The sequence below is a fragment of the Podarcis raffonei genome, chromosome 10, assembly GCF_027172205.1.
Source record: "Podarcis raffonei isolate rPodRaf1 chromosome 10, rPodRaf1.pri, whole genome shotgun sequence".
Classification (NCBI taxonomy): domain Eukaryota; kingdom Metazoa; phylum Chordata; class Lepidosauria; order Squamata; family Lacertidae; genus Podarcis; species Podarcis raffonei.
The window spans coordinates 28,244,571-28,265,784 of NC_070611.1; the positions used below are offsets into that span (position 1 = coordinate 28,244,571).

At 41.6% G+C, this 21,214-nt stretch overlaps 1 protein-coding gene across 2 annotated transcripts in view; it reads left to right on the forward strand.

Moving 5' to 3' along the window:
- Positions 1 to 21,214, forward strand: part of ANO6 (anoctamin 6) — a 69,849-nt gene that overhangs the window by 18,761 nt on the left and 29,874 nt on the right. For both annotated transcript variants that reach the window (XM_053404753.1, XM_053404754.1), the window contains exons 2-7: positions 3,093 to 3,172; positions 7,423 to 7,548; positions 13,178 to 13,243; positions 15,145 to 15,423; positions 16,447 to 16,560; positions 20,056 to 20,171. In XM_053404753.1, coding sequence (XP_053260728.1) covers positions 3,093 to 3,172; positions 7,423 to 7,548; positions 13,178 to 13,243; positions 15,145 to 15,423; positions 16,447 to 16,560; positions 20,056 to 20,171 — 781 coding nt within the window. The remainder of the gene's footprint in view (positions 1 to 3,092; positions 3,173 to 7,422; positions 7,549 to 13,177; positions 13,244 to 15,144; positions 15,424 to 16,446; positions 16,561 to 20,055; positions 20,172 to 21,214) is intronic.

Here is a 21,214-nt window from a genome sequence, read left to right on the forward strand (position 1 = left end):
CTCTCCACAGCTCATTTTGGTACACAGGGTGTCCACTGGGATGTTTTTAGGTTGTTATCTAGAGGACCTGAACCCTGAATCTTCTGCCCTTTCCTCCTCCTCCTTTTTAATTACAATAAAAAAAAAACATACAGGGAGGCTGGGCAGGCTGCAAAGGGCAAGGCAATCACAACCATAATTTCTTCAAAAATCTAAATTTACACAAATATATTAGCATATGCAAATTTATGTCTTAAGTCAATGCTTTGAGCCTTTTAAGTACCTGGCGCCCCTATGTGGGATACTAAAAGTGATATCAAACCAGCTGCACTATTTCATAGAATCATAGAGTTGGAAGGGACCATAAGGCTCACCTAGTTCAACCTACTGAAATTCAGGAATATGCAGCTGTCGCATACAGGGATCAAACCTGAAACCTTGGTGTTATCAGAACCTTGTCTAACCAACTGAACTATTCATATCTCCACAACAGAGGTATTCCCTTTGGGCATTTGAAACTCTCCCAGCAAGTGCATAACAACTCCCATGTATTGCATGTGAAGTCCCTCCGTCTGAATTTTTTGTGGACAATTACATTTCTTTCCTTTAAAACAAAGTGTGACTTATGGCTCAGTCTTTCAAATGCTGTGACAGCAATTGCATAGTGTTATCAAGAACTATGACTGTGAAAAATTACATAATGTTACACCAGTGCTGCAGGTAAATATACACAAACACAAGTGTTTAACAATGCACACCTGTGCACCAGCAGTAGGAAACTGGAAACAGAAGACTGTTTTGAAGTTTAGTGGTGGTGGTATATTTTCAGGAGAAGATCACAGCTGTGTATGGACTTTCATTCCCTGCCACAGTTTGAGCATCTTCCCCTACCAAAAATGGTGCTGCAAATGGATTTGAAAACAGACGTCTACGGGTGCCAGTGGTAGGCTGTTTTTTTTGAAGCCTGATTGTTTCACAGATGTGATCTTCCTTCCCTACCTGCAGTCTCTGTGAAGATCACACACACACACACACACTTCCCTCTGGCAAGTAGGGTTGAAAAACGCTGAAATGCTTTTGTCCACCCCTAATTGCTGGGGTGGGGAAAAGTGAGACTCTTACATGCCTGGTATGTGTGTCCATGTGGGGGAGGGTATGTGTTGTGTGTGCGCACACTTTGTGTATGTGTGAGAGAAAGTATGGGGTGTGCCTCATGTTCTGATTACATGTACCACAGAGATGTGACCTCTGGAGGGTTGGCCAAGAGGGAATGCAAAATTGCTGCTTATCCTTGCTACACATGTTTTCTCAGATGCCCTAATATGTGCAGTGGGGCTTACTCCATCATAAGGGTGTTTATAACTGCAGCCTAAGACTAACACACTGATCTGTTGCAAAGGGCATGTATTTTTGAAAGCAAGTTCAATTGCTCATGCTTGATATGAACCTTGAGTTGAATCAGAGTGGATTGTAGTGTTTGGGGGGTTTACCCAAGATGAGATAGGATCTCTGCAAGTTCCCTATCCCACAAAATCCCCTAAGCCTTGTGGCACTTTGTCTCCTTGCTTGCAAAAAACCCAAAACACCACAGACCTTTTCTTTCTTTCTTTTGCAAAAAAGCAAAACCATTTTAATAGGAAATGTCCTTGGTCAAGCTGGGGCCGGGGGAGAGGGGTGAGGAGAAGGATAGCCCACTGTGAAGGACACAGGGCATTTAATCAGAGGGAACTATTCCACTGTGGCTGTCTAATCACAGTGGTTTGTGGGAAGGATGTTGATGGGAATAAGCACATTGGACTCACATGCTTGTTGCTCTTTTCTCAGTTTTGTCTCTCTTGAGTAGGATACATAGAATAGTTTTGTGGTGGATTAGGAGGCACCCCTCCCCTTACCAAATATGGACCCAAACCAAATCTTGATGCCAGTGCATACTCCTAATAATTGCCTGTTTAAACCCTTACCTTGCCATCTTCTGTGGGTGTTTTGTTCAATAATGATCTGCATATTTTCTTGTTTATCCTTCGTTTGTCTCCATGGGATATGAAGATATAAATAAATAAGTGGAAGTTTAAGAGTAAATTGAAATTTTCTCCAGTGCAATGCAGAGCTAATAGTAATTAACCAAAACTCTGATGAGTCATATTGCCCTGTGATTTACTCACGAAGGAAGGAGGAATTCACAAAAGAGAGAGCAGGGAAGGGAAAGAAGGAAGTGAACTGTGATCCATGAAAGCTTATGGCGCAATAAGTATTTAAAGTACTGCTGGACTCTCAGTTGTTTTTGCTGGAAAAGACTAGCCGTCTGGAAATAATTACAGCTCAGAAAAAACAGCAGCATTACTTTTACTCTTGCCCAGAGTTATGAGAATCTGTTTCTCAAGCAAGATACCAAGTGACAATTAAACTGAACACATGCTTAAATTCAGTGCTTTTCCATATATATATATATATATATATATATATATATATATATACTCTCATTTTCCTACTCATATTGAAATACTGCCCCTCAATGAGGCCAAACTTAGATTCAAAAAATGTTTAGGGGTATGCGTACCCCCAGAAAAAAAGCACTGCTTAAAATATAGCCTTTATTTTACCACAAACTTTCACCATGAAGCACTAGCGTGCTCACTGAATTCTGCAGCCAAACTAAAAATTCATCCTGTTAGAAACAACTATATTACTGGTTTCACATCAATCTTATTGTAAGATAAATATGCTTTATCTACCTTTACATCACTTTTTATGGTACAATAATGTTTCCAGAAGGTACACCTATGTTCAAAAACATCTCCTGGGGATGACTGCCCATCTGTGTTCTTAAAACTACATTTACTGGATAACCAACATTGTCCTGTCCGTGTGTTTTGAACTACAGCTCCCTTATCATTGGCCATGCAGGCTTAAAGCAAAATTGGGCTTTATATATTTATAGGGAACTGAGACTGATGTGGGAACATAAGCTGGGTTCATGAACATAATGTAGCATATTATGTTCTTAACTTCAATGGTAGGTATGAAAGGGCAAAGCTGAGAATTTCACCCCAAAATGAAGAAGATGTCACAAAATTGAAGGCTGTAACTAAACCGTCTCTTCTGTATTGTTTTAGTCTTGGAAGAAGTGGAACAAGATGTCTTTCAGAGCTATGGAACAATGCCCGGCCAGCAACCACTGCATAAGCCAGAATGGGTAGGTGCTACTTCAACAAATGTTGTTATCTTTGCTTTCTTCTCCAAAGCTTTTTCTGTGGTGGCCCCATCACCACCACTATTTGTGGAATATTGTCCCCTTTCATGGGAGGAATGTTGGAGGGTATGGAGTTATATGAACCCCGAGCTAAGACGATTAGTAACTATGCAACCTTCAGAAGACATCTGAAGGCAGCCCTGTGTAAAGAAGGGTTTTTTTAAAAAAATGTTTAATGTTTTATTACATTTTTATATATGTTGGAATCCATCTAGGGTGACTGGGGCAACCCAGTCAGATGGGTGGGGTAATAATAATAATAATAATAATAATAGGACATCTCTATATTCATCAGAGAAATAGTGTGCTTGTGTTCTGGCAAGGGGAACAATAATTAGTATTATTATTGTGGCAGCAATTTTGGCAGTGGTGGCAGAAGAAAGGAAAACATAGTCACACAGGGGTTTGCAAGGACACTGGAGACGCTGTGCCAAGACCCCTCAGAAGCCTGAAGAGAAGGAGAATTTGCAGAAGCCTGAAGAGAAGGAGATTTTGCAGGGCCATTCTCACATGACACTTTGCTTTGTTCTATGATCTCCCTTTACTGAAGAATATAGTGAGACTTCAGAATCTTCATTTCTGAAGGATGTGCTAGCAGGCTTAGGGAATTAGATGTGGAAGCAATGGACTGAAGATGAACCCAATTGTATTTGACCCTTTACCTCTGAGTCTTAGTTAACATCCCAGAAATACTGATAACCGTGGCACTAAGAGGAATATAAATGAGAATAGAGACACTCACAAGCAAGAATTACGTAAAGAAAAATAAATTAATTGTACTGTATGATCAATTACTGCCTTGCTTTCACAGGGTTCAGCTATGTTGATGTATCGCATTAAAACCAACTGCCTCATTGCCCAATAAAGCTTATGCCACAATAAACCACTTAGTCTTTAAAGTGCCACAACAGGCTTTGTTGTTTTATCTTATTTTGCTTATGCCGCACAATATCAACCCTATAAGGCCCCCATGGGCTACATAGGAAAGTACACAATAACATTTGTGCTAATTCTACGTTCTTAGGATAATTAATAGCTGGTTAATTATTCAGGAATAACTATGTCAATAACATGCAGTGCTTTAGTTTTAGGACAGATTATGTGGTCTCTTTTCATTCAGTAACATTACCAATTAACTGTTGTAAGACTGTATTCATATAATACATGAGTAATTAGCAAGTGCTGCACATTATAAGCCCAAATTGGAAATGGAAGTGAAAGGTGGAAGGAGGCCTTAGGGTTTTGGTTGAGTTTAAAGTAACTTGATATTATTATTATTATTATTATTATTATTATTATTATTATTATTATTCCTATACCACCCAAGGATCACAGGGCAGTTTACAATATAAAACCACAAAAATGCATACCATAGTAACAAGTGAAAACAATAACACACACACCCAATTGTTTAAAAGGCCATAGATAGTTTCATTAGCCAAAGGCCTGAGAGAAGAGGAATGTTTTTGCCTGTCACCTAAAGAAATGTAACAAAGGCACCAGGTGAGCCTCCCTAGGGAGAGCCTTCCACAAATGGAGAGCCACCACAGAAGAGGCCCGCTCTCGTGTTGCCACCCTCCAGACCTTTCATAGGGGAAGCACAGGAACAAGGGCCTCAGATGATGATTGCAGGGTCAAGGTCAGTTCCTATAAGGTGTCAGTAACATGGCTTACCCAAGTGAAGGAAGAGGCAGACTCAGAAACTGAGCTAAGAGAGAGAGAGAGAGAGACTCTGCAGATGAGAACTGGCTGACAGAGCCAAGAAGGGGTAGTTCGACCCCCCCCCTTCCTGAAGAAGATACTGTCAACTCTTAAAAAGTGGGAGAGTTAGGAGGCAGCCAGAGCATTGCTAGGCAATCAGCAGATAAGCAGACGACTGAGAGTGTGTCAAGTGGAAGTGTGGAGGGGGAAGGCCAGCTTCTCAATCCCCGTTCTAGGAGACTGGATAAGGTCAGAGGACAACGGAAGGGCAAGAGGGGAAGGGCGTGAATTTGGTGTCCTTCCTGCTGTGAAAGGGATGGAGATTCAGACTGACCAACTATCATCAATGCAAGCAGGCAAGAAGCCATGCTCTGGATGTGTTTTTTGTAAATAACCGTAACACAAAACTGCCAGAGAGTCATTACTTCTTATTGGGGCTTGCTTGCCTGCCTGAGATCATTACATAAGAGAGAGATGGTCCTTAAGGTATAGCGGTCCTGAGTATGTAAGAGAGTTTGGACATCTTAAATCACTATACAGCATCCTTCACTAAATGCATTTTATGGATTTAGTCCATCCTTTCGCACATCTGACTGGATTTCTAACAGTACAAAATTATTTCAGTTCTTGGTATCTTCTTAGTATCTTTTTAACCAGAAACAAGAAGTATGGATCTCTGCCTACAAAGAAGTCCCACTTAATGCAATTACACAGATGGAATTGTTTTATTTTTAGTGCTACATAGATACTTTGAACATTGAACATTTACTCTGTCTAGTAAATAATATTGTACTGACTCAAGTGTTTATCGGTATCAGGTTTTGAAGCTGCTTAGAAAGCATGAGATGTGCAACCATTTCTCTTTATAGGGCAATAATAGGAAGGGTAAATCCTGTAAGATTCTAAGAAGAGCTCTGTTGGATCCTACCAAAGACCTACCCCATTCAGAGGGTTCATATTGCTTGTTAGTCACTGCACACCCATAATACCTCTTCTGTGGGAGCTAAGGACCCACATTACTGAACAACTCACTAGACCAATTCCCAGCTTCAGACCATGAGGTTAGAATCATAGAATCACAGAATCTTAGAGTTGGAAGGTACTCAAGGTTCATCTGCAATGCAGGAATCTCAACTAAAGCATCTATGACAGATGGCCAGCCAACCTCTGCTTAAAAGAAGGAGAGTCCCCAGCCTCCCAAGGGAGACTGTTCCACTGTCAAACAGCTCTTGCTGTCAGAGTGTTTCTCCATATGTCTAGGCAGAATCTCCTTTCCTGCAACTTGAAGTCCTACCTTCCAGAGCAGGAGAAAACAAGCTTGATCCATCCTCCATGTGACAGCCCTTCAGATATTTGAAGATGGCTATCATATCTCTCCTCAGCCTCCTCTTTTCCAGGTTCCTCATTTAAGCCGTGGATGGATTCCTTGGCTCCAGCTGCAGATTTACTCACTTTTTCAAGCCACGACTTCCAGTCTCATTTCCCCACCTGTAAGGGTAAAACAACAGCACATAATAAATCAGAGCCAGCCCTACCCTTAGGAATGGGTAAAGTAGCCTCTTCAGTTGGTGGATTTCTGGGATAAAATAGCAATGATGGCATCAAGAAGCCACCATTCAAAGCAGTGTTGTTTTGAACATTGGATCCACATTTCTACGAGGACAAAAGGATAAGACAACTATTGCTATTTCAAAACTGAATTATGACATGCTTTTAGAAGTACACGCTGTAAAAGATGTGGTACTTAACATTAAGTGGTAAAACCATTGTGCAGGTGAGAACCACTAGTGCACACCTCTCTGTAAAGAGTTGCTTGCCCACTTGTCTAGGATGTGTAGCAATTCTTTCCCGCGAAATAGCGTGACCCTTTTGCTCAAGCCATCCAATGGCACATTAGCAAACAGAGACACACACAAGCTGGTATGCATATTCGAGACAGCTAGGCGAAGCTTTAGTGCACGTTTGAGATAAATATTCAGATCAATGTTTGCTTCCAAGATCTGCAGCGACAAGCTTATGCATTCCATTGGCTTTTGCTTTGGTAGACTATTCATTCCATTATAAAAAAAACACAATTTCTTCAGCATGTATTGGATTAAAATTCAATCTTTACACCTTGTGGGGCAGCACATAGGTTTTGTGTATGTTGCGATGTTATCCAAACGTTTTCCTACAGAGCTCTGCTGAGCCAATTGACCATGCACGTGCACTTTCTTGAACTTAGAATCATAGAATTGTAGAGTTGAAAGGGACCCCCGCCCCAGGGTCATCTAGTCCAACCCCCTGCAATGCAGGAATCTCAGCTAAAGCATCCATGCCAGATGGCCATCCAACCTCTGCTTAAAACCCTCCAAGGAAGGAGAGTCCACAGTCTCTTATCAAAGCTGTGCTGGGTATGTTCTGTATGATAGTATGTTGGAATTTTCACTCTAGTATGTAAAGATGGCTGGAGTATTCACTGTAATGTTAAAGGTATGATATGTTGCTTACAGGCAGAGTTTAATCTGAAACCTGACTCCCTCTACTTTAATGATGGCCAAAGAAGAATCGACTTTCTCTTAGTATATGAAGATGAGAGCAAAAAGCAACATAAGAGGAGCTTTCAGAAGAAGCAAATGGTATGGCTTGCCTTCTTGCTTTATGCTGCTGTTTTTGGGGGCTCCACTTTTATGGGCAATTTGAAGCATCTGTTTTTAGTGATTGCAGCTTCCAAAGGTGTACCTTCCCTTCTTTGCTTTTGTCTTTTCCCACAAAGCTGATTCATAGAATCTCAAACAAAGAGAGGATTTGCTGTTCTTCCCCTTGGCCTTTTTTTTTTTTTTGTCTTGATCTTTCCAGTTGGGTTTTATTTCTCGTAGTTGAAAGCTATATTATCCCTTGAATTCAAATGTACTTAGTGCTGGCATGCTCGGTTACTTTTCTGAGCGCTTGCCACAAAGAGAGGACTGAGGCCAAGAATGAGAAAAGGAAGCTTTTAAAAGTTATGCATTCCGTACAGTTCTGTACAGGGACGCGGGTGGCGCTGTGGGTTAAACCACAAAGCCTAGGACTTGCCTATCAGAAGGTCGGCAGTTTGAATCCCTGCGACCGGGTGAACTCCCGTTGCTCAGTCCCTGCTCCTGCCAACCTAGCAATTCGAAAGCACATCAAAGTGCAAGTAGATAAATAGGTACTGCTCTGGCGGGAAGGTAAACGGTGTTTCCATGCGCTGCTCTGGTTCACCAGAAGCGGCTTAGTCATGCTGGCCACATGACCCAGAAGCTGTACACCGACTCCCTCGGCCAATAAAGCGAGATGAGCACCGCAACCCCAGAGTCTGTCACGACTGGACCTAATGGTCAGGGGTCCCTGTACCTTTACAGTTCAATTTTTAGCTTGGTATTGCGCTTTTGGGATAGTACCCCTTCAGAATGAATCTTTGAATGCAACCCAGATTAAAACAAAAACAAAAACACCCTCCCCTGCACTTGCGTGTCGAGGTCCCCAAGCCACCCCCCAAATAACTCACAACGCACACTTAATTTTTGTTTAAGGTTTTTGGCATAATTTTGGCCACAACTTTATTTAAATACAAAACCGTGAGTGGTTGTTTAGGCATTGGTTAAGACTATCTGTCCCCCCACTTGGGGACAGAACTGACTTCCGGGCACCACCGAAAGACAGTGCGGGGGAAAGCAAGTCGGGGAGAAATGGAGCTGAGTCACAGACCCTCAATTCTCATCCGCATGCTGCCCGAAGGCTTGCCGGCCCTAGTCCCATTCCAGGGATTGGACGAAAAGATGGCAAGCCCCAGGATTCCTTTAACGGAATTCCCTTTCTGCAGCAACCATGGAGGGGCAGGCCCAGCCTATCCTAACCCCTCCTCCACCAATTTATAACCAATGCCTAACCGCAACCTTACAAGTTGTGACGATTTGCTACGCAGTAGGCAAAAACCAAATGGCCCAGCCAATCAGCCAGATGGACAAAATTCCTACCAAGCCCCTGCCCCAACGGCAGACGACCCCATGACAGGCATAGCAAGGTCAATGCAACAACCCCTTACTCAAGGGCGGGTGGGCGGGTGATCCGTTGCACACAGCAAAGAGAAAGCTCCAGGCTGCGTGCACAGTATTTAAACATTTTACCCCTCCCACCAAAATTGCAACATAACTTTTACCCCAGCAACCCAGTGAACCAATCACTGCCCCAGGCCATCTTTAGAGACCCTGCCTGGTAACAGAAGGGTGGCTCAGCAGACCCCATCGCAACACGTGCTCTCCATGAAGGAGAACACGCTTTAGAAAACCAGCTCATCAGAGAGACAGGAAAGCTATCTTCTGTACTTGCTAGCTTTCTATAGGAAGGCGTCTTTAGAATGGGTGGAAGGGTTGTTCAACCATCCAATTTCCTTATCCAAATTTAGGTAGTAGCAGGAAGGCTATACTATATAATATAATAAGGTATAATCCTTATTAAACCAAAAAAGAGGAAATAATGAACAAACGGAGACATAAATAGCATAAATGTGCCTTGGGGACCAACAAATGGCGCCAGCTGCATCAACATCCTATTTTTCATAGGTCTCTTGTGGTCAATCTAGTGAACCCTGGTTGCCTCATTGTTTCCTAATAGGTGCCACTGCATGATAAGCAGGAATTCAATAGCGGCAGTTTACTCCAAGTCTACACTGGAAGGAATTTCCCCTGCTAGATGTGAATATGTCACATAGCTGTTAAAGGCACAAGAGCAGTTAAGGACCTACTGACCTCAAAATACTACCTAAAATGTGTAACTATGCTATTTACCTTTGAGTGACCTATAATTTATATTTTCCTCCTAGGTGACAGGAATGCAAATTCTTTCTTTCCTTCTTTTTGAATTGCACTGACTCTTAACAACCATGTTTAACTATTCCTCAATTAAACTAAAATTACACTGTGAAGTTCCCATGTTCTTGCTAGCTTTCCATGCATGCCGGCTTGTGGTTTTGTTTTGTTTTAGTACTTATCTGTTTGGTTCCCAGCATAATCTGCTGACATGTCTTAGTCTTACCATATTGTATTTTTTTTGTGTTCAGTCAGTCCATCAATCAATCAATCATTTTATTTGTATGCCACCTTTCCAAAGTTAAAACTATGCTCAAGGCTGTTTTCAACATATAAAATACTACATAAGTACAATTATAACAGTAGTCCTAAACAATTTTTAAAAATCAAAAAATACATAACCAAATAGAACAATTAAAAGAATATGCCTGAGTTTTCTATCTAAAAGTTCCCAGTAAGTTTTAAAAAACAGAAGTTGGTTCACTTTTTGCCTGCATTACAAAACCATTATATCCTGTCACATGCTTTGTATTCCATGACTAGTTCTGGGTTTTGAACTTGCAAAATATATGCAGCCACATGGAAATGAAGCCATTGGCCACCCATATGCAAGCAAGTAGGGTGATGTATAACCCACATGACTACGCAATCTCACACTGCCCTCCTAAGCCAGGCCAGCTATGGTGTTAGCAGCCCCAAAGTGCAATGAAAATAAAAATGGCAATGACACCAATTTTCTTTAGATTGAGTAAACATGATCCTGACCTGACCTTTCTAACCTCAATCGAGCCATTTTCACATTTCCAGTTTGTAGCGCAGGGCTTAGCTACATCATATTTGTAGCTATGTTAATAAGAGTTTTAGATTAATGAACGAGTAACCCTTCATAACTTCAAAGGCTCCATTCAAAAGTAACACTGAAACACAGTTTGGGACTAGAGGAATAAGTCCTGTACTCATGTGCATCTCCTCTTCCTCTCTCTCTCCTTCCCTTAAATACCTGGTTTTGATTAAGTACTTTCTCTTTAGACAAACTGTTATGTTTCCAAGGGGTTGCTCGTGAGCAAGCAGTCAAATATCTCCCTGGCTGGCTGCGAATACCTGGCTTGGCTGCCAAAGTAAACTTTATCTGTCCGGAGCGCCACTCCCCCGTGGCTGACTCAATCGCTGGCAGAATCCGTGAGTGGGTGTTTCTTAAACTTCCCCCAGCAAAGAAGCTCCTTTACGCCCAGTCTGCGCCTCCCCTCTCTGCGCGAATGCCTTCTGCGCAAAGAGGGCGTGGGCAGCGGAGGACCCCTTCCCTCCTCGCTTCTCCCAGGCAAGGAGTCCTGGGACCGCATCGCCACTTCCAGCTCCTGCACCTCCTCTCCGCTGGAGCTGCGTTTATTCTCTTCCCCAGAAGATGAGCTACTAATCCCGATCCCTGGAGGCTCTCTATAATCCATCTGGCTTTTGCTCTCTCCCTCCGGCACTGATGGCAGTTCCCTGACACAAACCATAGTTTTCTCTTACGTTTAAACCAGCAAACTATGATCTGCATTTGTCCTCCAAAATATGCAACCCCAGTTCTTGTACAAATCCTTTAATTACTACCGTTACTCACTTTTGATAGTCCGGGATAGGGAGTTAAGGCACCACTTATCTGGAGCATGTGTATGTATCGGACAGAGAAAACTTTCTTTTGTTCTGCTGATGACTGCAGGGAGATTTACACCTCCATCTTCTGCCTGGAGAGGTCCGCCTTTGATGGCTGTAGGGAATTTGTCTCAGCACTAAAAGCAGCAGAAAGGCTACAATGATCAGCGTAAAATAATCTCCTCCTCACTGCTCTGTGTAAACATTGCTGCTAAATCTTAAAATTTTCTATTGGCTATTGTTTCAGTCTCTGCCCCTAGACTGCAACAACTGTAGTCATTGCCCCATTAACACTGGATTCTCTTAAGATGCTATAATTCTGATTCTGATTCTAATTCTGGGAGCTAAATTAGATTTAATAGCAATTGCCAACAGGGAAGTAAGAACACATATAATGCTAGTGGAGCCATCCCAATAAAATGAAAAGATAAAACCAAAGGGTTGGATCCCATGTAACACCAAGCTAAACCATGGTTTGGCATTACATGACCAAGCCTCAGGCTTGTGCTTCCTCTCTCACTCCTATCTCTCTTTCCTCTTACATGGCAAGCCTAATTAGCTACAGTATTTTCTTCTTGGCATATACCATTGGCATATACCATCATTATCTCTGAACTGGCAACCTATGGTTTACACTTGTCCTCGCTCCAAAGCAGGATGGTTGGTTGGATATATCACTTGCCAGATTTGGATGACACTGCAAACCATGGCTTGCCTCAAACCAAAATGCAGCTAATGAAACTGCATGAAGGACAGAAGAACTGCATGAGCCAAACCACTCTACAAAGTGGCTCAGTATATTGTAGATTTATCATGAGATACAGATCAGAGAACATCCAGTTAACCAGGATCTGAAGAGCCTGATTTCATAAGTAAATAGTCTTTTACTGACTCACTTGTACCATTCAAATACAGTAATTCAAATTTAGTTTGGCTGCTTGACAAATTGAGAAGTTGTTTGAACAGTTTTCTTTAACGCAAAGAGAAAAATTTCTTTTCCGGTCCTATAAAACAATAGCATGAATCGGTATGACTAATTTGACCCAACAACCCCCACCCTCTTGCACACATGAAAAAACCTCACTGCAGTCAACCAAATGCAACCAGCCATGCTCTGGGCACTCCAGTGTCTCACACTGCCAATGAAAACAAACAAATAAATAAAGAACCTTCCCATGTGAGACTGATGCAAAAACTCCACACATACACTATGCAAAAGAATGAAAGATCATGACCCTCTTTCTTTCTCCCACCTCTCTCGCGCCACCTCTTTCTCCCCCAAACTCAAAATTCCTATGATAGCAGTGTCTCACACTGAATGTAACAGACCTGTAGAACAAACTCTATGAGTTGAAAACGTGGTCTGTGTTATTTATGGAATTATCTCTTAAAATTCAGTATTGTTATATATTTACTTTTGTTCTGTTTTATGAACAATGTCTGTTTGTAAGAAAAACGCCTGCTTTGCACTCAGTGGCAAACCCATACTTGCCACCTTGCACATTCACAGAACCATGGCCAACGCCAGCTCCCTGACTTGTGTGCTTGTAGAATGCACACATGTTCAAACTTATACATGTGTTTGCTGTATGGATTCATTGCATCGTGTGTGCAGCTTAATATTTTGATGTGCGAAACAGATGCAAAGAAAGCCAGATTCTAAAGCTCCTTGATGATAAGTTAAACGCAGTGATTTGTTCTTTTTGCACAAAGACCTTGTTGCATTTCTGTTGGGAATATGAATTGTTATGCTCTTCGTGGGAAAAAATAAAATCTTGAACTATTTTTCAATCGATTTCAACAGAGGAAGAGGCTAGCATATGAATCTAACTTGATAAACTGCGGTTTGCAGCTAGAAGCAACAAGTTCGGTGAGTGCAGCTTCCTTTGTACTTTTGGCAAAGTGTGAATTTTTACATCAAAAGGGGGGGGGGATGAATTTGTATGGAAGTGGCATTGAAATCTATCCAGGTGCTTGCATTTTTTCACACCATTCTCTCTTTAATCTGGCAATAGTGGGAGGGGGGACTCAACTCCCTCTTTGTTATATATATTCTATTTCTCAGGTGTGTGTGACAAATCAATACATTCAGAACACTTGGTTTGAAGTGGGTTTAGTTGCACAAAAGAATGTCTCAAATGTTACAGCAAACAGAGGTGCCTGCACTTTCACCATGGGAGAACCATGCATTTTCTGTTATGTTTTAATGGTACTGTCCCTTCCACCGAAATGAAAAGGAAAAGCAGCTTACACAAGAGCTCTGTCTGCACACTGCAACACATTCAGTGCTCTGGTTCATAGTGTACCGTCTCCACTGCAAGTTAATCTGCTTTTATCTGAAATAGTGTAGATTTGTAATGCTTGCAGAGTATTTCTGTCTCGTCAACTGCTCCTTCTAGTGTTTCTGCATAACTATTAGAAGTTCATTCTGTTTCTGCACTTGCTGGGCTATTATGGGATGACTCTACGATTGCTAGAAATGAAGTGATATGGTTCAGCTTCTCTAACGCCCTATGTTATTCCACCTTTTAAAAAAAGATCAGAAAAAAATTGCAAAATTTCTCACTTATGCACAACAATCATGCCTTCTTTCAGATTTCCATCCACCCATATTGCTGAAATATAGTAAGCTGAAGAGAGAGAAATTGCCCCTCTTCAAACCGGCACAATTTACAGTGCCTCTACCAATTCACAGATATTTTATATTGTGGACAATGAAGGTCAGCTGCATATATTACATGTGGCAAGTGATAAAAATCAAGAGCAAATCAAGCTTTAGAGCCAACTTGGTCATATTTATGACCGTATGTCATTTTTATGCTAGTGTCATCAACTGGCATTGTTCATCAATCAAAACATTTAGAAACAGCAACCTTGCTCTCAGAGGTAAATTTTGTAATCACAACTAGTAATAGAATTTCTTTATACAACTTTGTTTATAACATGCTCGATGGATTTATTGACTTAAAACAAGACAGTTATTTGGCCCTTTAATAGACACTTTTCTCCAGTGAAAACCTATATCTCCTTTTCCATGGAGCTTAGTTTGTGCCAGGGCTTAAACTCACAAATCTACTTTCAATGCCAGGTCTCAGCCTCAAAACAATGAAACAACGATAAAGCCAAAAAGTGCCTCTGGGTATCTTTACCATACCTTCTGATCATCTTTGAATCATCAGAAGGAGTGATGGGTAAAGTCCTCATGACTTACCTTACACTTAATACATGCATACCTGCAAACTCCTAGACCTCTTTGCATCTTCTTCCTTTCCCTCCACTCAGGCCTACTTGGAGGGATGAGGGATGCAGAAGGAGAAGCAATATTGGAGGCTGCATGGTCTCTTTCTCTTTCCCTCTCCATCCATCTCTCTGTGTGTGCATGGATGCCTAGCAGACAGCAACCCAAGCTCAAGGATAGAAGTATTATAAGAAAGACCAGCAGCCATGTTGAAATTGAAATTTCCTGGCTCTCCCTTAGGAAATAGCTACTTCTTCATTGAACACCAATCTTTCCTATTCACACTTTAATTCCTGAAGAACCAATAGTGTGCCAGGTTAGAGGAGGACGATGACTTCCAGCAGGCCTTGCACTCTTAAAAAATAAGCACCACCTTTCCAGTTGTAATCTTATGATGCTCCTACTGTTATTGGTGTGTCAAGTGCAGGAGAACTTCTCAGCTGAGTTTGTCCAGAAATGTCCCTGGGTAGTCCTTTGCTGGTAATGGCTTAAAAGAGTGATGAAATTTATATATGAATCTCCATTCACTGCAGGTCGTGGATGAAAAGCTTATATTTGTAAAAGTGCACGCACCTTGGGAACTGCTGTGCAGCTTCGCTGAAATTATGCACATCAAATTGCCCCTGCAACCCAATGACCTGAAAACCCGTGACTCACCATTTAAGTGGATTAGCAGATTCTTCAGTGTGGATGAAAATATCATCAAACCAGAGCAGGAGTTTTTCACTGCGCCATTTGAAATCGACCGTTTGTCAGACTTTTACATACAGGACAAGGAAACTTTCTTCAATCCAGCAACCAGGAGCCGGATAGTAGGTTCCCAACATTTACATAAGGATGAATTTACTTTCTGTTGGTGTAGATATCTAGACCGATTTTTTTTCTAGCTGTTTTGAGCATCAGACCAGCCAAACAATGCACGAACAATGTTTTGCACCATACAATCAATCTCTGGGGATGGGTTGTAGCTTGGAGAAGGTTCATTACTTGGAGAATGGCATAGGGAAACTTGGCCTTCCAGATGTTTTGGGACTACAGCTACCATCATTCCTGACCACTGGTCCTGTTAACTAGGGATGATAGGAGTTGTAGTCCCAAAACATCTGGAGGACGCTCCCTTGCAGCCACAACCACCGTCTTGTGGGACAAGCACCACCTCATCTTCCTCCCCAAGCTCAGCAGCGGTAGAACTGGTGGGGAAAATAGGGATATTCCAAGATAAAACCAGAATCCAGGATGGCTTTCGTAATTCCAGGATTGTCCCTGGAAAATCGGGACCCTTGTGGTGGGTAGCTCAGTTCTGCAAGTGACAACAGGAGTTTGGCTGCAGAATGTGAGAGTTAGAAGGAGCAGGGGTGCCCCATCACCCTTACTTCACTAACTGCAACCTGAAATAGGACTGAGTCAGGGGGAAAGTTCCTTGCTGGGCAAGTTCCAAATGCCTAAACTCATCCTGCTTCCATTTCCTTTCTCCCTGATTCACAGCGTAAACCTACCTCCCATTTCAGAATATCTGTTCAGGCTACCTGACCACTTCAGTGGTTTTCATTTAGTAGTAATACTTAAGGAACACTATGTATATTGCTCCATGAACTGCCATTTTAGGATTAATAATGTGCCTGATTAGCACTATTAAGTATAGATCAGAAGCGAATTTGTAAAAGTCAGTCCCCTTTTGCAGGTTGGGAGTCGGTGGTGGGTCTTTGGTCTGGACCAGTTGGAGACCACTGATCAAGACAATACATAATTTTAGACACTCCTACCACATGATAGATGTCCCCCGAGCTTATTCTGGTCTTAATTCTTCATTAATAAAGAACTTTGGGGGTTTTCAGGTTCATTTTATTCTTTGCCGTGGGGAATATGCTATAAGAGACAACGTGAGAAAGTTTGGAATCAATAAGCTACTGGACTCTGGGATATACAAAGCAGCTTTTCCACTCCATGATGTAAGTCCAATATTTTTTAAAAGTACCTTTCTGAAAAGCCAAAGAAACAACTCTGCAATCCTATAAATAATCCTAGAAACAATGATACAAAAGGTTCTATAGAAGCCAATAAGAAAATACTAGCTGGCCTTTTAGCTGTTTGTTGAACATTCATCCTGATTTGCTTGCGCAAAAATTGCAGGGAGGCTAAAAAAAACATTAACTACGTATTGAGAATTCATTCTGATTTGTTTGTGGGCAGGTAATATTGGTGTTTCATCAAGGAATTATTATCATACACTTTCCAGTGCATTTCGCTTATCACAAAAAGCCTGATTTGGGGGCTGGGGAGTGAATTTGTTGCACAACATCACCAAAGCAATTATAATTGCTCCACCTGAATATGTCAGTATGTGGTTGACACCCAAAATCACACCCAAAAATCATAGCAATCTGGAAGCACCCTGTATGCCAAATTGTGGCCTGTCTCTTTTGCAGCTTCTTCAGTGGACAAACAGTACAATTTCTGGAATATTGCAAAATGGACAAACACTAAGTGACATATACCATATTTTTCCATGTATAAGATGCCCCCATGTATAAGACGGCCCCTATTTTTGAGCCCAAAATTAAGAATATTTAATTGCAACATTCCGTGTATAAGACGACCCCCATTTTTAAACTTAAAAAAATGTGGGCAAAACACAGTCTTATACATGGAAAAATACAGTATATATTTTATACACCGTTTTAACAAAGTCACTATCTGGCTTTTGCCCTCAGTGTCTTTACAAGAATTATGTATATTTAGAGCAGTCGGTGCAAAATACCATCTCTTATTGGGGGATATATTGGCCCATGGACCAAATAACAAAACTAATTATGCTTAGCGTCATATGAAGGAAGATTCTGAACCTTTTAAAAGTACTCAGATAGAGTAAAATGGTTATTTTAAACCTCAGTGAATGAGACAAAGAAACAATAGGATTATTTCTTTAAACGTTTTCTTATTTTCAAGCTGCAACAAAAGATGAAAACCCAGGCTTTATTTTCAGCATTTTTTTTAATATCTTCCATGTTGGTTTTGAAATAGAATTCCTGAGCTCTGAGTTGGTTTTATTCTTTAGCCGTGTGCATTTCCCCTCCTTTCTTTTAACTCAGAGATACCAATTTGACCCATGCTTGTGGCAGGTAGCTTTTGCCCCTTAGACTCACAGCAGAGCTTTCTCCCTTGACTAGTGCAATCACCTTTCCCAAGGCTGTCAACTATTCTTTGAGCTGAAATAAAACTGGTGTTATGAAACCTTTATTTTCAGTAATGATGGCTCACTCAAAGGTGAAGAAAACTCTTAATTTTATATATCTTTATTATTTGTAAACAGAATCTTTTTGTGAGGTAATGCTTTATCATCCGTCTTTGTGCTTTTGCCCTTCTAGACTGTGGCGTTTTGTGATTCACATGTTTTGTTCTTCGCTTTCCTTCTTTTTTTGGTTACGTTTGCACTTTTTGAAAATAAATAAATATAATATAAAAAATAAAATGCAACTAGTGTAATCACCATCATCATATATATTTTTTATGCCCCGCCCTCCCCGGCCAGAGTCAGGCTCAGGGTGGCTAACACCAATAAAATTACAATAAAACATAATGGGGGGAGAGACAAAAAAGATCCCCAGTTTATTAAAATACGGGTTAAAATATAATTTAAAATGCAGCCTCATTTTAATGTTGTTGTTTAGTCGTTTAGTCGTGTCCGACTCTTTGTGACCCCATGGACCAGAGCACGCCAGGCACCTCTGTCCTCCACTACCTCCCGCAGTTTGGTCAGACTCATGTTTGTGGCTTCGAGAACACTATCCAACCATCTCATCCTCTGTCGCCCCTTTCTCCTTGTGCCCTCCATCTTTCCCAGCATCAGTGTCTTCTCCAGGGAGTCTTCTCTTCTCATGAGGTGGCCAAAGTACTGGAGCCTCAGCTTCACGATCTGTCCTTCCAGTGAGCACTCAGGGCTGATTTCATTAAGAATGGATGCGTTTGATCTTCTTGCAGTCCATGGGACTCTCAAGAGTCTTCTCCAGCACCATAATTCAAAAGCATCAATTCTTCGGCGATCAGCCTTCTTGATGGTCCAGCTCTCACTTCCATACATCACTACTGGGAAAACCATGGCTTTAACTATACGGACCTTTGTTGGCAAGGTGACATCTCTACTTCTCAAGATGCTGTCTAGGCCTGTCATTGCCCTTCTCCCAAGAAGCAGGCGTCTTTTAATTTCGTGGCTGCTGTCACCATCTGCAGTGATCATGGAGCCCAAGAAAGTAAAATCTCTCACTGCCTCCATTTCTTCCCCTTCTATTTGCCAGGAGGTGATAGGACCAGTGGCCATGATCTTCGTTTTTTTGATAGTAATTTATCAAATTACTCATTTTAATAGTAACCCATAACCCCATAACCCATAACCTCATTTTAATAGTAACCCATAAATCAAAACCACAAGGAGAGGGAAACATAAGGGTCAGACTGAGTCCAAACCAAAGGCCAGGCGGAACAGCTCTGTCTTGCAGGCCCTGCAGAAAGATGTCAAGTCCCTCAGGGCCCTAGTCTCCTTTGACAGAGCATTCCACTAAGTCGGGGCCAGTACTGAAAAGGCCCTGGCCCTAGTTGAGGCCAATCTAACCACCTTGCGGCTTGGAACCTCCAAAGTGTTGTTATTTGTGGACCTTAAGGTCCTCCGCGGGGCATATCAGGAGAGGCGGTCCCGTAGGTACGACAGCATCTTCTCCTCAAGAGAGGAGGCTGGCAGTAGCAGCCAGGGAAAGACTATGGAGAGGCAACGAGATGCTCCCTTGCCACCACTGCTTGAGTGCAGGCTCAATCTCCTCCCTGAGCTCAGCAGCAACAGCACTGGAGGGGGAAATAGGGACATTCCAGCATCAAATCAGAAGCCAGGATGGCTTTCGTAATTCCTGGGCTGTCCATGGAAAATCAGGCCACTTGGAGGGTATGCCATCATCCCTGAAAGTTTGCCATGCTGAGTGGGACTGATGGGAGCTCAAGAGTCCAACAGCTCCTGGGGGGCACCAGGTTGAAGAAGATTATTTTACTTAATATCTCTTATCATTCGAAGGAAGCTAGAAATAGCCTCAGACATTCACATGTCAAAACGGGCAGCATTAACCGTCTCTGTGGTTTTTTTCTGCATAGTGTGGGAAGCTTCTGTGTCAATTGCAGCAGCTACCAGGAAATCATTTATGACTGCTGCGGCACATTACAGCAGCAGCATTACAAAAATAATGATGATGATAAAACATCAGATTGTAGTTTCCTCTAAATGAAAAATGGTGTAATTTGACCCTCAGGCATTTCCTGGTAGGCACCGCAAACGCTACAAGAGAAGCCATTCCTTTTTTGAGCAGGGGTCTGAGCAACAGTTGACGTTAAAAAAGCATGACATGAACTGTGCCTTCAAGGAGGTGGGAATTCTTTAATTATCCACACAATACTCTGTTTCACAGTCAAGATTCAACTACCAGTCAGAGGATCCCAACTGTCCAAATGAACGGTATCTGCTGTACAGAGAATGGGCTCACCCTCGAAATATTTTCAAGTTACAGCCCTTAGATCTTGTCAGGTAGGTATGGACAAGCATGAGAGAGGCTGAAAGTCCTCTTCTAATGTGATCCCTCCCTGCTCCATATATTATTTATAGAGAAAACATGCAGAGTGCAGGTAGCTTAGTCAAGTCACCTTAATTTGTTTCTCTTGATGTTCCTTGGAGACAGTTTGATTTTGTATAATCAGCTACTTGTTACATATTTGTGAGAATGTTCAAGATGCCTAAATATATTTGTGTAATGAATAAGAAAACCAAGGTCCCACATGGAAGTTATCTCAAAGCCATGTAATTTGCAGCACAATTCTATGCATGTCTATCCAATTTATACCCCTTCTCATTCAGTGGGACTTACTCCCAAGTCATTGTCTAAGTCTGCATAGGACTGCAGTTTTCATGCAACTAAATTATTTGTTTCTTGATATTTATAATTGTCCTTATCCCTAACACTGTAGCATAAATGGAAATCTTTGAAACTTGGTTTCTAAAAAATGAAATAAATATGTTAACCCCCCCCAAAAAAAATGTTAAGCAAAAGCTATAAAAACTTAGCCCTAAACCAAAAATTACCAGGCTTACACTTCAGCAAAATTACAAAATAAGGAGGTTTCACATTAGTAGAGAATCCAACTGTGGATATTATACAAATTTTAACACAAGTGAAATTGTTATTGTGGTGCTTTGATAGAGTTCCTTTGGGACAAGGTTCCCAAGGTTTCTTAACATCTGTGTGACAAGCAGAAATTTAAAAGACAAAAAGTATTTTATATTTCTGTACCTCTGTGCCAGGAAGTGTGTTGTTAAACTTGCTAGGGCAAAAGAAAAGAAAAGATAGCATCGCTGCTTCTGAATGCTCTTGGAGATCATTCATAAACACAGAAAATGAGGCCTCAAGGTTCAATTCCTTTAAGGCAGGCTTCCTCAACCTCATCCCTCCAGATGTTTTTGGCCTACAACTCCCATGATCCCTAGCTAGCAGGACCAGTGGTTGGGGATGCTGGGAATTGTAGTCTCAAAACATCTGGAGGGCCGAGGTTGAGGAAGCCTGCTTTAAGGAATCT